Source organism: Heterocephalus glaber, unplaced genomic scaffold, assembly GCF_053883595.1.
Source record: "Heterocephalus glaber isolate CG9 unplaced genomic scaffold, H.glaber_assembly_v1.0 deba00001698, whole genome shotgun sequence".
Taxonomy (NCBI): Eukaryota; Metazoa; Chordata; class Mammalia; order Rodentia; family Bathyergidae; genus Heterocephalus; species Heterocephalus glaber.
In genome coordinates, this window is record NW_028258419.1 from 1,925,388 (window position 1) to 1,942,891 (window position 17,504).

Below are 17,504 nucleotides of genomic sequence, written 5' to 3' on the forward strand. Positions count from 1 at the left end.
CTGTGTCTGACCACACACCATCTTGGATAAGACAGCAAAAACTGCAAAACACCCTGAACTTGGGTTTTCTGTTTGTTTGTAGTACTGGGTACTGAACCCAGGCTTTGCACTAAGCTACATCCCATCCCTTTTTTATTTTTCATTTTAGACAGAATCTCACTAAGTCACTAAGTTGCCCAGATGAAGCTTAAACTTATAATCCTCCAGCTTCAGCCTTCTAGGGTGCCAAGTTTACAGGTGTGCACCACCTTGCCTGACTTGCATTTGTTTTTTAAATATTAAACAGGTGAAGCAACTCTGAAACAATTTAGATGTATTACAAGATTGAGAAAATGAGTATACTGATATCATTTGGGAAATAGGCTTTTCGTTGTGAAAAAAGATAAGATATATGGGGCCGGGGATTTAGCTCAGTGGTTCTGTCGCCTGCCTCGCAAGTGCAAGGACCTGAGTTCAATCCCCAGTACCAAAAAAAAAAAAGATAAGATATAAACATTGACTCAGGGAAACTAAGAAAAAACCCTACTGAACCAAGGATTTAGCTCAGTGGCACCACGTCTGCCTCACAAGTGCAAGGTCCTAAGTTTGATCCCTGATACCAAAAAAAAGAAAAGAAAGAACCCTACTAACTGGATGTATTGGTATAATTCAGATCTCCAATATAAACATTAAATATAAATATATTAAAAATACAAATGTGTTACACACAGTTTTATGTAGAGAGACAAAAAGAACCAGCACAAGAACACAAGCCATAAAGAAAATGAGGCAACACAATACCAACAGGTGAGCCCGGAAAACGGGGTGTGGATGTCTTATGGAATATTCTCCTTATTACAGCTTGAAAACATTTCTAAACTTTAAAAATGAAGACCACCAGACCAGACTGCCCATTACTACAGAGTACCAGGGAAATAAAACTCATGTGCTCCCCTTGAAGCCCAACCCACCAAAATGAGAACAGGAAAAGACCCCCAGGACCCTGTCCAATCTCTGTACCCACAGACCCACATGGGACACAGAGCCACTGTGCAGGAAAGGACACCTTCCATTATTGTCCAGAATTCACTGACACTTAAAGGAGAAACGGGAAATCTTGGCAAATACATCAGAGCAATAAAAAGCAGAAATTTAAAAAACAATGCCAGAATGTGGTTCCTGCTTTGGAGGTTTGCTTTTACTGTAGGCTTTAGGGTTTGTTGGTTTTGTTTGCTTTTCTTTATTTTTGAGGCTGTTAGCAAGGCATCAATATCTGCCTTTCTTCCCAAAGCCTCATTAAAGAGCCAGATGTTTTTCACTGTGTGTCTCTCTCTGAAGGAAGAGAGAATAATGGACAGGCAGGGGATCTGTGTTGCTCTAAGGAGGAAGGTTCTAATCTTGCAAAGTGTAATTAAATATTGGCAGGGATTTTAAAAGCAAAAATGGAATCAATTTTACAAAGCACCATCAATTCTAGTGTGTCTACATTTCAGTAAGTTAATTTTTTACTGCCATATATAATGGCAATTTTAATTTCCCTACTTGCTTCTCACATAAATATATTACATAACTCACATAGCTACAACAGTATAACCTAAATTTCTTTCTTTCTTTCTTTCTTTCTTTCTTTCTTTCTTTCTTTCTTTTTGGTACCAGGGATCGAAATTGACCTTGCACTTGTGAGGCAGGTGGTGGGGAACCACTGAGCTAAATCCCCAGCCCTATAACTTAAATTTCTAATATGAAACTTTCTGAATAGTCAAGATACGTTAAAATTTGAGCAATTCATAAAACACACAATTGCTCAAACTATCAATGAGCCATTCTTACCATCGCATAGCATCCATCTGTTGTCAAGATCAAAACATCGATCGGAGAAGTGTGGTTGGCAACACAAATGCCTCCCTTCTGGGGCCGGTACTGCCTGCAATCACAAACAATGACAAAAACAAAATCTTGTTCAGTGGCCCTGGGATGGAAAATAGTTTGCTCATCTCTGCCCCTGAGCTAAACCAGAACTTGACACCAATAAAGCAAAATAGCTTTGCTTGGGCCCACATAGTGAAGCGGCCCAAGTTCACAACAGCTTGAGCATATTCTCCTTGAAACCAGAAGTATTTCTCTAGTAAGTTATGAACTCCTCTATCTACTTTATCCCAATAAAGTGTTTTCTCTACACACTTCTGCTGATCACCTTCTACTCTATTTCAGAACTCATAGTCCAACAGCAAAACCATGATTTAAAAATTTTAAGGGTCCTTTTAAGTTGTTAACACATGGTGAAGCCAAAGGATAAAAATGTTTCCCTTATACAAATGAGACAGAAAGACCCACTCAGCAAAAAAGAAATATTTTTCCTAGACCTTTTTCTTGACTTTTTTTTTTGGTATCGGCGATCGAACTCGGGATCTTATGCTTGCAAGGCAGGCAGCGGCACCGCTAAGCTAAATCACCAGCCCTTTCTTGGGTTTTTTTGAGACAAGGTCTCACTATATAGTTCAGGCTGATCTTGAACTCACTATGTAGACCAAGATGGCCTCGAACTCATGGTGATCTTCCTGCCTCAGCCTCCCAAGTGCTGTAATTGATGCTTGGCTTCCTAGAACTTTTTTTTTTAATTTTAAAATGTATAACTTCATTATCAAACACACACATATACAAAAATTAAAATTATTCAAAGAAAAACAATGCAAAGGGGAAAAAAACTATAATAATATTCAAATATAGTAGAACTCAACCAAAACAAAACTGAAAAGTACTTAAATATTTTTCCAAATAATTTTAAAACAATCTCAAGCATTAACAAGACATCAGAGGATGTGATTTGTTTTAAAAAGATTTTCAAAACTAACATTGAACAAATAGTGGTCTGGAAAAAAAAAATTCTGGTTAGCGAGTAGACTCCACATAGGCCAATTTTTTTTTTAATTTAAATTTCAATACAGTCACATGAAATGTGATGGAAATATAATCTGAGAAATATGTTATTAGGCAATTTCATCTATGTGTATCACAAAATACCACACAGAGTGCTGACTTCTAAGTGCAAACTGAAAAAGTATATGTCAATCATCTGTGATAGCCCCTTGGTATTATCCAAATAGGCAGTTAAACACGAGATACATGAGGCTACCACTGGCATAGCAGCACACTGTTTTACAGTAAACTCTTTTATATAAGTAGGATTATGCTTTAAAGGATGAAAAGCACAGCATGTTATGATAAGTACCTAAAACAGTAACAGTCATTTATCACACTATCCAGTACTGTGTACTGTACATAGTTGTATGTGCTTCTTCTGGAAACACACCCTTCTCTCCTTTGATCTCAGTGACTCTTCCTTCCCAACCCACTGATGAGCTCCAGCCTAGTCTCTAGCTACATCTCTTCCTGTAATTTTAGACACAATCTATATATGGATTCTTTCCCGATTCCAGCCTGTAACTCTGACCTCTCCCCTTCCCCTCCTGCCACCCCTACCCCTTTGAACCTTTTCTTCCTAATTCAGATTACCAATTATTCATTTTAGTCATTTTAATCCTTATTTGCACTTTCAGTTTCTCACACTAGAGAAACTATTTGGTATTTACACACGTGTGTCCTATTTATTTCACTTATGAGTATGGCCTCAATATGCATCCATTTAGCTGTAAATGTCTCTAGTTTCTAGTTCTTTATGGCTCAGTACTTCTTTATCCAGTCTCCAGTTGATGGGCACTTGGGCTGTTTCCAAGCTTTAGCTATTATTCTAGAACTTTTTTTTTTTTTTGGTACCGGAGATTGAACTCGGGAACTTGCACTTGCAAGGCAGGCGCTGGAACCACTGAGCTAAATCCCCAGCCCCTATCCTGGAAATTTTAAAACAATGGTATTTTTAAAAAATAAAATAAAATTGAATTAACAGGAAAGAAATTCGAGCAGGTGCAGTGGTACACAACTATAATCCCAGCACTGGCAAAGCTGTGGCAGGAGGATTGCAGCAAGTCCGAGGCCAGCCTGAACTACATAGTGATACCCTGTCCCAAAAATAAAAAAACAAACAAACAAAAGTAATTCAAAAGAAACTAAAATCAATTTCATGCCTAATATAGTACTTTCCTTAACTACCTTTATTCTCTCTATTCAGGGGTGAGAAAAGTAGAATTCTACAGATCTGTTTTGAAATTTTAGAAGTGCCAAGGGTGAAATTAGAAAGCTGGCCCCACGCGGCCTGCCTCACAAGCACAAAGACCTGAGTTCGATCCCCGGTACAAAAAAAAAAAAATCTGTAGTAATTACAACATGAGAGCTGGGCAGGGTGGCCACACCTGTAATCCCAGTACTTGGGAGGCTGAGGCAGGAAGATCAATGTGAGTTCAAGGCCAGCCTGGCCTACCCGTAAGTTCAAGGCCAGCCTGAACCGCATAGTGAGACCCTGTCTCAAAAAACAAAACAAACGTGTAAATTACAACATGTTAGGATTAGGGATTCCCATTTCCTTTTCTTGCAGGTTTCAAATTTCCAAGCTGTTAAGTGAATTTGTGGACCAAATTTCAAAGGAACTTTTTATGTAGTCAGTTCTTGCATAAGTTATTTGGTAAACAAACTCAGAAAATAAATTGCTAGCAATGTTTTAATATTTATCAAATAACTGACCATTTCCTAGAGAAAGATAAAACTTCTACAGCTTGTACAAAGTTGTATGATAGGCCATAGTCTGCTTCCAACGTTTGGGTTGGGCACACAAGGGACTCAGAGCCTGACAGAATTGTCAGCTTTATTATAACTTAATCTGAGGGTGTGGGACAAGGATCACAACTACCGTTGTGTTCCTTATGCTCTGTTATATGGCGTTATTCATGATTAAACTGATTGACACAATTCATAGCAATAGAACCTTGAAATGCATGTGCTAGATTTATGCTGAAAGGATTCAACTCTCACGTTAGCAACGATTCAGGTTTTGTGTTTGTTTCCTAAACTAATTCAGGGTTAGGGTAAAATTAGAAAAAGAAATTTAATTGTTCAAGTGCCCATTTGTATTTTATTTTCTGGAATACTTTCTTCATAGTTACTTGTTTAAAAATATTTTTAAAAATCATTGCACTTTGGTCAGAAAAATAATAAATATATCTTATAAATGTTAAAAAAAAAAAGAAAAAAAAGAAAGCTGGCCCCAGACCTCACCACACTACAGGGCCGTGAACTTCATTTTCAAATCAGGCAGCTGCAATCCTGACTTTGCACCCGCTTTCTGTGTGACCCTACACAGCGGGCAGGCGGTCATCAGGGTGAGGCAGACTGAGCGACATCATGAGACTCTATTTCAAAATACCCAAAGAAATACAGTGATAGCTCAGTTGTCCAATTCAATTCATTCCAAATCTGTGTTTGAACACAGAAAAGTTGGAGAACTGAACATGTTTTTCCCTTAAGAAATAACAGAAAACCAGATAATTGGTTCTGAGGCCCAAAATTACACTTACAAATTCATTTTTCCAGGACTTTAACAAATTTCTTTAACTCTATTGTGGTTCTCAGTTTTTCTCTTAGCTTTACTGCTGGTATCACTAGCTTTCTTTGGAGCCATGGTTATGATATTTTATACACACACACACACACACACACAAAGCACAATGAGGACAGTTTTAATGCACTAACAAAGCATGGTGTATTGTCAGGGTGAGAGCGGCGCTTAGGCGGAAGTGTCACCCCTTTGGATCCACCATGAGAGACCACTGCTGACTCACTCTCAGCCCCTTCAGGTTTTTTCAGATCAGATTTCCAGTTCGACTGTCCAGAAAAGTCACAAACACCTGCCAGATTTTTTCAACTTTGCTATTCAAGTAGTGCAAAGTTCGACAATAGAGGTACTGTATCACTGTACAATATATTTAATAAAGTAAGGATGCACACAGGGGAAGTACTGAGATCACCTCAATGCTCTGAGTCCAAGGGTTTCCCTAGAAAGAGGAAGGCAGGGCAGGTGGGGCCCAGACACTCACTTGTTATGGTAATGAATGGTACCAGAGAGGGACCGAACACAGATCCGGCAGCAAGTCAGGTGCACCACTTCACTCAGCCAGTTCTTGAGGCTGCAAGAGAAAGAAGCCATTTTACAGTGCAGTTCTGAGCACACCTGTGAGACATACAATCGAAGCCTGATGTTTCAGTCACAATAGCATCCTGTGTTGTGTTCTACTGAGCAAGCACAGTTAGATTCCTGGTCTCATCAACCTGTGTGGTACTAGACAGCAAACACTTGCCAAGGGCACTGGACAGGACTCTAAGGGAAGCAGCCCCCGCTCTGCTGCTACTCGCTGACACACTCCTGACCAACATGAGCTTGTGTGTCTTTGATCTTGGCCTTCTGAGCCTACCAATACATAAGACTACTTCTTTCCTTTGGATTCCTTGGTCCATTTATTTTTCTCTTCATTTCCCTTTTGAAAAAAACAACTTCTTTCAATTTTTATGGAAGTATGATGGAAAAGCAAAGACCATGAAGATGAAGTGAATAGAGTTCTAATAAGTGAGTTAAGACCATACATTTAATATAATATGTAGATTAAAAGTATATATATAATATGTAGAAAATAAGTACTCTATGAAACAGAGATTTAATGCAATATGTAGGAATGAAGGCAAGTGTAAAAACTAAATAAATATTCTTTTTGCTAGGAAAAAGAACACCCTACTTATGGGTGGACAGAGAGCCATTTTACCTGCTGTCTGGCAGCTGCCCAACCAAGGTCGTCCCTACAACCAGCAGACTGATCCCAATGAAAGCAAGGGTAACCCTGAAAAAGAAAAGAGAAAGTCATGCAAAAATTTGTTGACTAGGATGGAAATAATCTAAAGAGAAACAACCTAAAGAGTCCTACATAATTAAAGTGTACACTTTACTTATGTAAAGTTGCAAAAGATCCATCTTATGAAATATGATATAGCTATTAAAAGATTTGGTAAATCTATAGATTCTTTGCTTGTGTGTGTGTGTTTTGTTTTTGTTTTTTTGAGACTAGGTCTTGCTATGTGGTTCAGGCTGGCCTTGAACTCAACTATGTACCCCAGGCTGGCCTCAAAATCATGGCAATCCTCCTGCCTCAACCTCCCAAGTCCTGGGATTACAGGTGTGTCACCATACTCAGCTAGCACAGTCTTTTTTAAATGCCCACTTTGTAACATTTGCTTCTTTTACAAATCATTTACCAAGCATTTCTTCACGCTGAAGACTATATACTAAGAATAGGAGACTTCGTTCTGTATTTTCTCTTTGTTCTTGGATGCTTCATACTGGATTCTATAAAATCTGTTGTTGATTTGCACTAATCATTCTGTCACTTGACTCTTTAGTGAGCATTAGTTTACTGAAATGAGCTAAGACAATCAACTTCCTGGTGACAGCTAACCAAGGACAAGTGCAGGCCCCTCCAGCTCTCTGTGCTGCTCACCTTTCTCCCATCATCCTGGAGATGCTGCCCGACCAAGGACCAGGAGAAGATGCAAGAGTGAATCCATATTAAGTTTTAGTAAAGTTTTGTTTCTTTTCAAGAATAAAAACAGGAGGCCAGGGATTTAGCTCAGTGGTTCCACCATCTGCCTCGAAAGCGCAAGGTTCTGAGTTCGATCCCCGGTAACAAAAAAAAAGAATAAAAACAGGAGCTTATAAAAGCTCTCATCTTTCTTTCCAGCATGCCAATGGCAAGTCATGGGCATCCCCAGAGCATAAGAACCCCACCTCGGGGACACTGGCTTAAGGTTCAAGCAAAAGTATATGAAACCCTAAATTTTACTTAGTTATCACAGCTGAAGCAATTCCCCAAAGACACTGTGCTGCAATGTCAGGACACTGGCAACCCAAGGCAAAGGAAACAGGAGATCTGTATCTGCCTCTTCTTAAGCAATGTCTTCCTGATAATAAATCTGAATGAGATGAGTATAAGCCACCCTGGGGACAGTAACAAGACTTCAACTCAGGCCAGGATTAGCTGACTGGCAGCAACTGCCTGGAAAAGCTCTGTTAGAGGAGGCCAAGCCCAAGTTCAGGGAAATGAAGCAAGATGATCAGCAGAAAGGCCATGGCCAGTACCTTCCCTTCTCCCTGCATCACCATGTCAACAGATCTCGGCCACTGTGCCTTCACCCCACTGCCGGGGGTCTTCTACTCTGATGACCCCCACTGGGCTTCTAGTAAACTGTGCTCAAGGTTCCCCCTCCTCATGCACCACTCCAGCCTAAAAGCAGAGGGGGGCCCACCTGGGGAACTTTCCTAAGGAGAGGAATTGTGGAACCGGAGAACAACTTGGAAAATGTGGAATTATCAAGCCTATCTCCTTTTCTTCTTTGTAAGTTCCCTTTCCTATCCATCCTCAAATTAGGAGTGTAACACAAAGTGGATCTAGATTGTAAGATAAACACTGAATTCTGAATATATACCTTCATCGGGAGAAACCAGTGACCGGAGGATAGATACTGCATTACCCCAGGGGCCGCATTTGGGGGTGTTTCCTATGTGGAAGGTGTGGAAAGTCACGGCTGAGCTCAACTGTGACCACTGCACACAGGTCAAGTTACCAGGTAGGTGACTCACCTCAGAGGTAGTAGGACACAATAGCGGACTATGACACCCAGCACCCACACCATGGTGAGCCGAGGACTGATGTAGTGGAAATTGGTATTGGTTCTAGTAAGGAGATTCCATGACTCTAGCTCCTCTGAGGAGAACCTCTGGGTCACTTCATCCTCCACAATGGCTTCCAATCCCTTCTTGGAGAAATAAAACACGTCAGAGAGCTCAAAGTCCCTTCCTCGAAGACCAGAGAGCCCTTTTTCCATGGGTGACTCATCTCTTTGGATAATACCTTAAAAGAAAGCATCAGGACATGAGAAAATGTCATAGGACAGGACAGCGCACCAAAGGGGCAACTTTGCGTAGTTTACAGAAAGTAAGTATAGGAAGGGCCGTGGATTTAGCTCAGTGGTTTTGCTGCCTGCGGCACTAGCACAAAGACCCAAGTTTGATCCCCAGTACCCAAAAAAAAACACAGAAAGTAAAATAAAAAAAAAAATTTAAAAATTTAAAAATTTTTTTTAAAAAAACCACACAGAAAGTAAGTATAGGTGACATACAGACTTCAAAACTAAGGAACCAATAACTGCAGCCAGAAGAGAGGTGATGTCATTGAAATGGCTTATATCCAGTGATTTCAATTAATCATGGAGGAAGTTTGGTTCTCTACAACCTCCCTGTTTGGATTTCCTCCCCAAAAACTATTATCAAAAGAAGTCATGGAAAATAAAAACTCTCTCCAGATACAGATCTGAACTGTGTAATGATAAAGATTTCTATGCTTGCCTGGTAAAGGCCATAAAGTCAAAAGGCAAGCAAAATGGCAAAAGATACTTACCACAAATGACAATGGTTGAGGTCATATATGTTTTTTGGGGTTTTGGGGAGTACTGGAACCCAGAACCTTCACAATGAGCTTACATCCCAGCCCTTTCTTTATTTTTTATTTTGAGGCAAGGTCTCAATAAATTACTAAGTTGCCCAGACTGGGCTTGACCTTAAAATTCTTCTGCCTTCGCTTCTCAGAGTACTGGGATTACTACAAAAATTATTCAATAGAAAAACACAAGCTGTTGCACAAAAGTAAGCAAGTTCATGAACTGAATTCATAGAAGTAATATAAATGGTTAATAAATATATCAGAACTTCAGTGTGGTGGTACATGCCTATTACAGCACTCAGGAAGCTAAGCCAGGAAGGGACCACCATGAGTTCAAGGCCACAGAGTGAGTTCAAAGCCAACCTGAACCACATAGCAAGACTCTGTCTCAAAAATGAACAAAAAACAAAACAAATACATCAGAATTTTTTTACTCATAATCAAAGAAATGTGAATGAGACAAAGTTGACCTACTTATGTTATCAAATAAACAGCTAAGTTAGGTAGAAATATTACAGGCAGTCAGATAGGGCTAGGCCCTTGAGGGGGTCAGTGCAGAAGATGAGAACACATTATAACTGTGGCTAGAGGTGCATCTGTCAAAATAAAGATGGAATGACCAGGTCTACATGCTAATCCTGAGGGATAAGCAATAAATTGAAGATTATACTATAATTGGTATCACCTGGTCCAATAAAGTCTAGATAGACATCAGTCAGCCAGGTGGATGATCAGGACCTCCTGATTCATCCCATCCCTTTCTAAAAAATGTCTGTTCTTTCCATGAACCCTTGCTATGTGATCCTCTTCCCCATTGGATCAATATTACCTAATTGGCTATATTTGTAATCTTATTGGTTGATCCTAGTTTTGACTCATGTTGTACCCACCTGGTGATTTTGCTCTATAAAACTTTCTCTGTGAATTGGGATCCATGGCAACCCACTTTTGGGCCCCCTCCTATCTCTAAGGAGCTATCTCTCCCAATAAATTTTTCCTATTCTTAACCTCTGTTGTTCCTTAGAATTCATTCTTCGATTTCAGGAAACACAAACTGGGCCTATCTGGCATCTAGCAGGTTGAGAGTTACATCAGCGATACTTTTGTTTCATGAAGAGTTCAGTGACTAAAATGATACAGGTACTCTCATATGCCACTTGTAGGAGTGTGGAATGAACCACTAGCAACTGTTTTCAAAACTCATCTGTCATGAAAAGACTAAAAATTTTAGTCTCTAAAAATGTTTTATGATCAATAATTCCAATTTTAGACCTCTGTCATAAGAAATGCAGGGAAGTGCTCACTGCACCATGCTACGTTATAATGAAACACACACTGTGTACATTAGTAAATAATGTTAAGTGAAAGACACAATCTTAAACTGTAGTTTAACTCTGTGAACTACGTATACACAGGAAAAAGGTCAAGAAGAAAACATTAAGTTATCTTTGAGCAATGGGGCTACGTTTTCTTCTCCATACTGATAATTATATTTTCCATAAAGAAAATAACTCAAAGAATTTTAAAGGAGTATAATTTTTTTGTAAATTGAAAAATGACTACTGCCACCCAGTTCTAACTACTCAATATCAATAATAAAGGAGGTCTTAAAAGAATAAAGAACAGCTAGATACACAATCCATAATAGACTATTTGTTCCTCTGGGGTGTGCTACAAAGGAATTTACTTCTTAAATCAAGCTAAGACAAATAGCTTTCCTTTTGAAGTGGAGATGAAGGTGTTAAATCCCTGAAGGAAGATCTTTGATTTTCTTTCCAGTTTACCGAGAAATCAGTGGAAAGTTGAGAATTCTGCTGTATCATTGATTCCCACAACTGATAACTGATCAACTGGAAGAGATGGAATATTCTCTCTCTCTTTCTCTTTTTGGTTTTTGGTGCCCAGAAAGAGAAAGGAAAGCCGACTTGGAGTTGACAATCAAGTTTTATCACTTCTCAGCCTTTAAGCTAAAATCAAGTGAAAGTCAAGTTCTGTTTAGGACAACTGAGTCAGGAAATTGGGGCATGGCCCAGCGGTTGAGCAAGTGGATGTGACCTGTCAATCACAGAGATCCAGGACACAAGCGCAGAAAAAGAGTTCCCAAGCCCTGGATTTGGGACAAATCAGAAAACGCTATCTTCGATTTTTTTCTGATGAGAAATCAAGCAGATTTTTTTTTTTCCAGTACCGGGGTTCTAACTCGGGTCCTTGAGCTTGCTAGGCAGGTGGCGAAACCACTGAGCTAAATCCCCGGCCCTCAAGCAGATTTTTGATAGGACAGCCTAGATCTGACGGCATCCTGAGCAATGGCTAGTACACATGACCCGTCATTAACCTCCTAGTTAATGTGCTCTTTCTCAGTGTCCCACACTCAATCTACAGAGTATGCATATTTCTTTTCCTCCATTTAATAAATGCAAAACCTTTCAATTCTTTGTTCAGGACAAGAATCTGGAAAGAGCCCACAGTGCACCCGCACCACACCAGCTAACACAGATGACACAAGTAACACAGCCACCAGCTCCATAATTGGTGTGCTATAAAATGGAGTGGGAAATTTTTTAGTTTCCACACAGAGTTAATATTTTCTGGTTTCAGGTTTGGGTTTTATTTTGTTTTGGTGTATGTGTGTGTTTTTTGTATGTGTGCTCCACACGCAACACTAATATCTACCTTAAGAATTACAGCAATAAAGGAAGTTTTTGAATTATCGTTACGACCTTTTCCAGGAGTCAGTTTCAAGCAATTTAACCTTCCTTCACCTGTGGCCTAATTAGGTTATCAAATCAGTAGGAATTGGGTTAGAGGATGGACCAAGATAGTATCCCTACTGAATTACCCTCTTACTCTCCTCCCATTGCATTGCCACTTGGGCCAATTACTCAACCCAAGTACCATACTGGCCAACACTTAGCAGTGCAAGAGTTTCATTATTGAGCAATATACAGATTCTTTTGTAATGTCTACAGGAGGAAGGAAGTACAAGTTAGAGTAATTCTCTGAATGAAATACTCTAGGGATAATGGCTAGACCTTCTAAACATACTGTTTTTCTGAAAGTCAAACATAAAAATGCAACTTTAAGTTGCCTCAATGTGTAACAAAGCCTAGAAAAATGTGCACCCAGAAATCAGGCCCTAGCCCCTGTGTACTTGTGCAATATTTTCTCTGCCTGTCCCTACCTCGTTTATTCTGTGTAATTCAAATAAAATATAACAGTTTAGTTTAGCATCTTTCAAAAGTATGTGAACAACATCCAGTTGACAAAGGATGAATTTCCAGAAAATATTAAGACATAATAAAAATTAGTAGGGAAGAAAAATCAAAGAACTCGATTTTTTTAAATTGGCTAAAAGTATGGCAAGCAGTTCATAAGAGTAAGCCTCAATGACTAACATTCAAAAAGATGTTCAGCCTCACTATAATTAGAGAAATATAAACTAAACCACAATGAGATATTATTTTATACCAATAAGGTTTACCACACTGGGAAACAATTTAGCATGTAAGATAAATTCAAAGATATTAAGAGCCCACCATGCAGCAATTCTGTCACTAGCATGGGTCTGAGAGGATCCAGAAGCTAAGATGCAGAGTTTATCCTATCCTAAACATAAAATGCTTAGAGGTTAATCAGTAAGAGGCAAGGGAAGGGCTTATTAGACAAAGATTTGAGATGTACTCAAGAGTAAACGGCAGGCACCTAGAGAAATGAGACCCACTAGAGTTTGAAACTAGGTATATCTTTGTTTTTGGCAGTGAAAATCTGTGCAATTTGATTATCTAGTCTTGGTCTTTGTTTGGTGGATCTGGAGGATGACTCACCCATTGTAAGACAATGGTCTACTCAAAGGGGAAAGGACATTTTATAGCTGAAAAGGTGGTCTATTCACAAGTGAAAGAGGCCTATCTGCAAGTAAAAAGGGAGTACAGTAGCAGAATCCATTTGCAAGCAAAGGGGAATTTCCCAGGCTTATTTCCCAGGGAAAAGAGAACAAAAATTAAACTGGGCTTGTGTCCTGAAGCTAGTTATCATTTTTTAAATTATGATTTCCTTAATCCCAGAACTTAGGAGGCTGAGGCAGGGGGATGGCTGGGAGTTCAAGGCCAGCCTGGGCTACATAGTAAGTTCACCACATTTGTTATTGTTCTCTGTCTATGAACAGATAATTTTTTGTGAATAAAAAAATTGCACACCTCACAGTCTTTATCCTCGCTCTTTCAGCATACATTTTCCTCAGGACACAGAGATTCACTTATTAAACAATACAATTAACCAAGGTAGTTGGCATTAATGCAATCCAAGTATACCATCTACATAACTTACTCAGATTTTGACAAGTGTCCCAATAATATAAAATAATATTTCTTTTTTTTCTGGACCAGTTTCCAACCTAAGATCACATCTTACATTCATATGTCAGTTCTTTAAGGCCACTTAAATATGGCAAGGTTTCTTTGTCTCTCAAGATATTGTTTTATTTATTAAATTAGGTGGTGGGTACACATGTGATACAGTCAAAAAATGAAAATAAAAAAGTATGTGGAACTGATGGTTGTTCCTAGGACAAATATCTGTAAAGCAACAAATTCCAGCTTAATACCTCTCCAATATTAGGCACACACTACCTGGCAATGAGTACTATGATTAAAATAGGCATTAGAGGAAATAAGGTAGGAGATTAGGGTGTGGCCAACCGGCTGGACAACTGGGCATGACCTGTCAATCACAAAGATCCAGGACACAAATGTCCAAGCCTGCACCTGGGACCAATCAGAAAGTGCTATTTTCTTTTCTTTTTTTTTTTTTGGTACCGGGAATTGAACTCAGGACCTTGCGCTTGTGAGCCAGGCGGCAGCACCACTGAGCTAAATCCCCAGCCCTAGAAAGTGCTATTTTCAATTCTTCTGGAGTGGAATCAGGAAAGTTCTTCATAGAATGACCTAGATCTGAGGTCAGAATGAGGGGATACAAAAAATGGCAGCCACTAACCTTGTGGTCACTGTGAGCTCCTTCAGTGCCTGCTCTGACTGCAAAGCATGCTTCTTTTCCTACCTTTGATAAATTTAAAACCTTACTGGGCTGGGGATTTAGCTCAGTGGCGCCATGCCTGCCTCACAATAGCAAGGTCCTGAGTTTGGTCCGGGGGTAGGGGGACCTTACTGCCTATTGTGTGTGTGTTGTCTAATTCTTTGTTCAGGACAACAAGAACTTAGAGAGAACCTCTGGAAAGAGTCCACAGCACCTCCAGGGCCATGGTAACAGAAGCACTACTGAAAAATATTGGCTATTGAAAATATCCTGAGAAATATCGGTTATTGAGAGTTAAAGTTACTGATCCAATTCATTCAAATATAAACCTCTGACAGGAAAAAAAATATTCAAATACAGTCAAAATACAGGAAACACTATAGATCAGGCATCAAATTACATATTAGAAAGGAAAAGAAGAAATATTTCTTTTAGCACCTAAAAATGTACCAAAAAAAAAATGTTTATAAGGAGACCAAAGATAGATAGATATAGATAGATAGATAGATAGATAGATAGACAGACATTAAATTAACTGGCACATATACAATTCTTAATGTTAGTGTCATTAAGACAATCCAGTTGTTATGAAAAAATTAATCCTAATCCTTCAGAGCAAACCACATTTCTTAAATCAGTCACTGATTCCAGTAAATATGAAATTTTATATTTCATAGAACAGTTTAAAAGAGTAAAGTCATAAATATTTGAACTTTGTCCTTACACCATATGCTTTGACCAAACCAACATAATCCATGCTTGGATTAAAAGAAAATTAGAACTAGTGCTCTATCTAATGCCAGAGATTAATTGCACAAGCTGCCCTGTGCCCCTTTGTCTTTGGCAAGCCACTCATTCATAAATAATACCAGATATGTAAGGCCTGTTGAAATGAAGGCAGAAGTTAAAACCATCTCAAACATAATTAACTCTAAATTAGCTGAGTGAACTCTTAGAATAACTGCCCATTTATAAATCACACTAGCTTTTCTGTCTTCCAGTTGTAAAGCAAGCTTTTTAAGCAAGCAATTAAGAAAATTAGGTCTACTGTAGACCAAAAAGGGGCATGGTAGCTTATATATAGAAGTCAACCCTTACCCTACCAATGTGCCAAAAGTTAGAAACTCATCATTTGAACCATACTCTCATAGAAACCATGTCTGAACTGGTCAATTTGCTTAAGAACCGTGCTTGAATTTAGCCCATCTCAAGGACATAGGCAGTCATATAGTAGAAGTACTAGCATGAAACAGCAGTGCCTCCTAACACCGCATCCATGAGAAATTTTTAAGTTAAATCTGTCTGGAATTGACAAAAGCACACTCTCAACTCCCACAATGTCTGGAAGGGGCATTGAGGATACATTCTAAAATACTGGTAATCTTTTATTTCTTGATCTAATTGAAAGACAAATGAGTAAGTTCACCTTGGAAAATGCACAAAGTCGCCATGTATAATTTCAGACTCCTTTCTATGTACACTATACTCCTATTCCCCTCCTCAGCTATTAAGCAGCTGGACAAGGAGGAATTTACCTACCCCAGCACCAACTATTTGTCAGGGGTCCTTTTCCTGGCACAAGAAGCTCTTCTGAGGGCTCAGGTCCTTGGCAAGGAAGCCAGGTCTAGACGCTTCCCTACCCTCCCCAACTTCCATCCTGACCCATAAATGTTGGTACCCTGGTTGAAGAGCCTAAGGAAAAAGAGCTGTAATGATCAACTGTATATTAGAATTTGGAGTGAGATAAATCAGTGCTGCTGAGATTAAACACCAGAGATTTGCAATGTCAAAGGAGAGGCATGGCCAATGTTAGGCATAAAGAGTAGAAAGGTCTTTCTGCTACCCTAACAAGTCAGTACCAAAAATGGATACCTGAGAGCCAGGCATGGATACCTGAGCCGGGGATTTAGCTCAGTGGTTCCACCTCCTGCCTCGCAAGTGCAAGATTCTGAGTTCGATCCCCAGTACCAAAAAAATAAAAACTAAAAAAAATAAAAATAAAAGAGGGGCCGGGGATTTAGCTCAGTTGTTTCGATGCCTGCTGCACAAGCGCAAGGACCCAAGTTCGATACCTGGTACCAAAAAAAAAAGAAAGAATGGACACCTGAAACATATCACTGATCTCTGCCTCATTCTGCTCCAAATCATTAATTTCTATAGGCATTAATATATTTAATTAATGCACAAATTTACAGTCACATAACTGTACAGGTTTCCACTCCACTTTGTGCCTTTGTGCCTGATTTTCCACAATAATTTAGCTGTGACACTGCAAAGCTAAGCTCTAAGATACCATGGCAAACTGTACTCCAGGCCATAAATCAAGGTACATATCCAGGACAGAAGTTAGGCAGTTTGGCCATGCCTATTTCACAGCAACTCTTTTTGGATTCCTGATTTCCTTCTAAGTTTTTCTTTCTTTAAGCAAAACATTTATTGGCACATTTTAGATATACATAATGATAACACTCATCATAGAGCCTAACTTCTTTTATTGTTGTCAATTTAGTTAAGCATAAAAACAGAATTAAAGCTGTTTTAAAATGTATATTTTTGAGATGTATCTTGAAGAATGTAAAAGGCATGATACCTAGGATTAGCTTTACAATAGTTCCCTAAAAGATCATACATTAAGATGAGAAGATGGTATTGCTAATTGGTGTGTATATATTCTATAACATTCTACATCGCTTATATACTGCACCTGTAATTAATTTTTAATTAAAAGTACTTCCACAAAGGAAGCCAGAAAAAAAGACAGATGAAATAAATGTAGCTAATTCTTTACATCTATAAAGAACTTCTAATTTATGTATTGGTAAAATGTGATACATACATACAATTTACACTCATTTTGTGATATTGGTGCATATCTCACCATGATCATTGATCCCTTTCTCATTCCCTGTCACCTCCCCACCCTACTCCACCCCGGCACATTCTGGATAATTGTTTAATCTGGGTGAAGGGTCTGGGTCCATGTTGCTGCTGAGAGTGCCAACATTTTGTAATATCATTTAGCACTTTCTAATAAGGTTAAACAGGTATTGCTTACCCTGTGAC

General features: G+C 39.0%; 1 protein-coding gene across 2 annotated transcripts in view; it reads right to left on the reverse strand.

Moving 5' to 3' along the window:
* Gpat3 (glycerol-3-phosphate acyltransferase 3) overlaps positions 1-17,504 on the reverse strand; it is a 53,691-nt gene that overhangs the window by 9,862 nt on the left and 26,325 nt on the right. Inside the window, exons 3-7 of one of the 2 annotated variants that reach the window (XM_087199308.1) lie at positions 8,552-8,822; positions 7,413-7,436; positions 6,684-6,758; positions 5,964-6,053; positions 1,810-1,903 (exon numbers count right to left, since the gene is read on the reverse strand). In XM_087199308.1, the coding sequence (XP_087055434.1) occupies positions 1,810-1,903; positions 5,964-6,053; positions 6,684-6,758; positions 7,413-7,436; positions 8,552-8,822 (554 nt within the window). The remainder of the gene's footprint in view (positions 1-1,809; positions 1,904-5,963; positions 6,054-6,683; positions 6,759-7,412; positions 7,437-8,551; positions 8,823-17,504) is intronic. The other variant, NM_001310300.1, reaches the window with a different exon arrangement.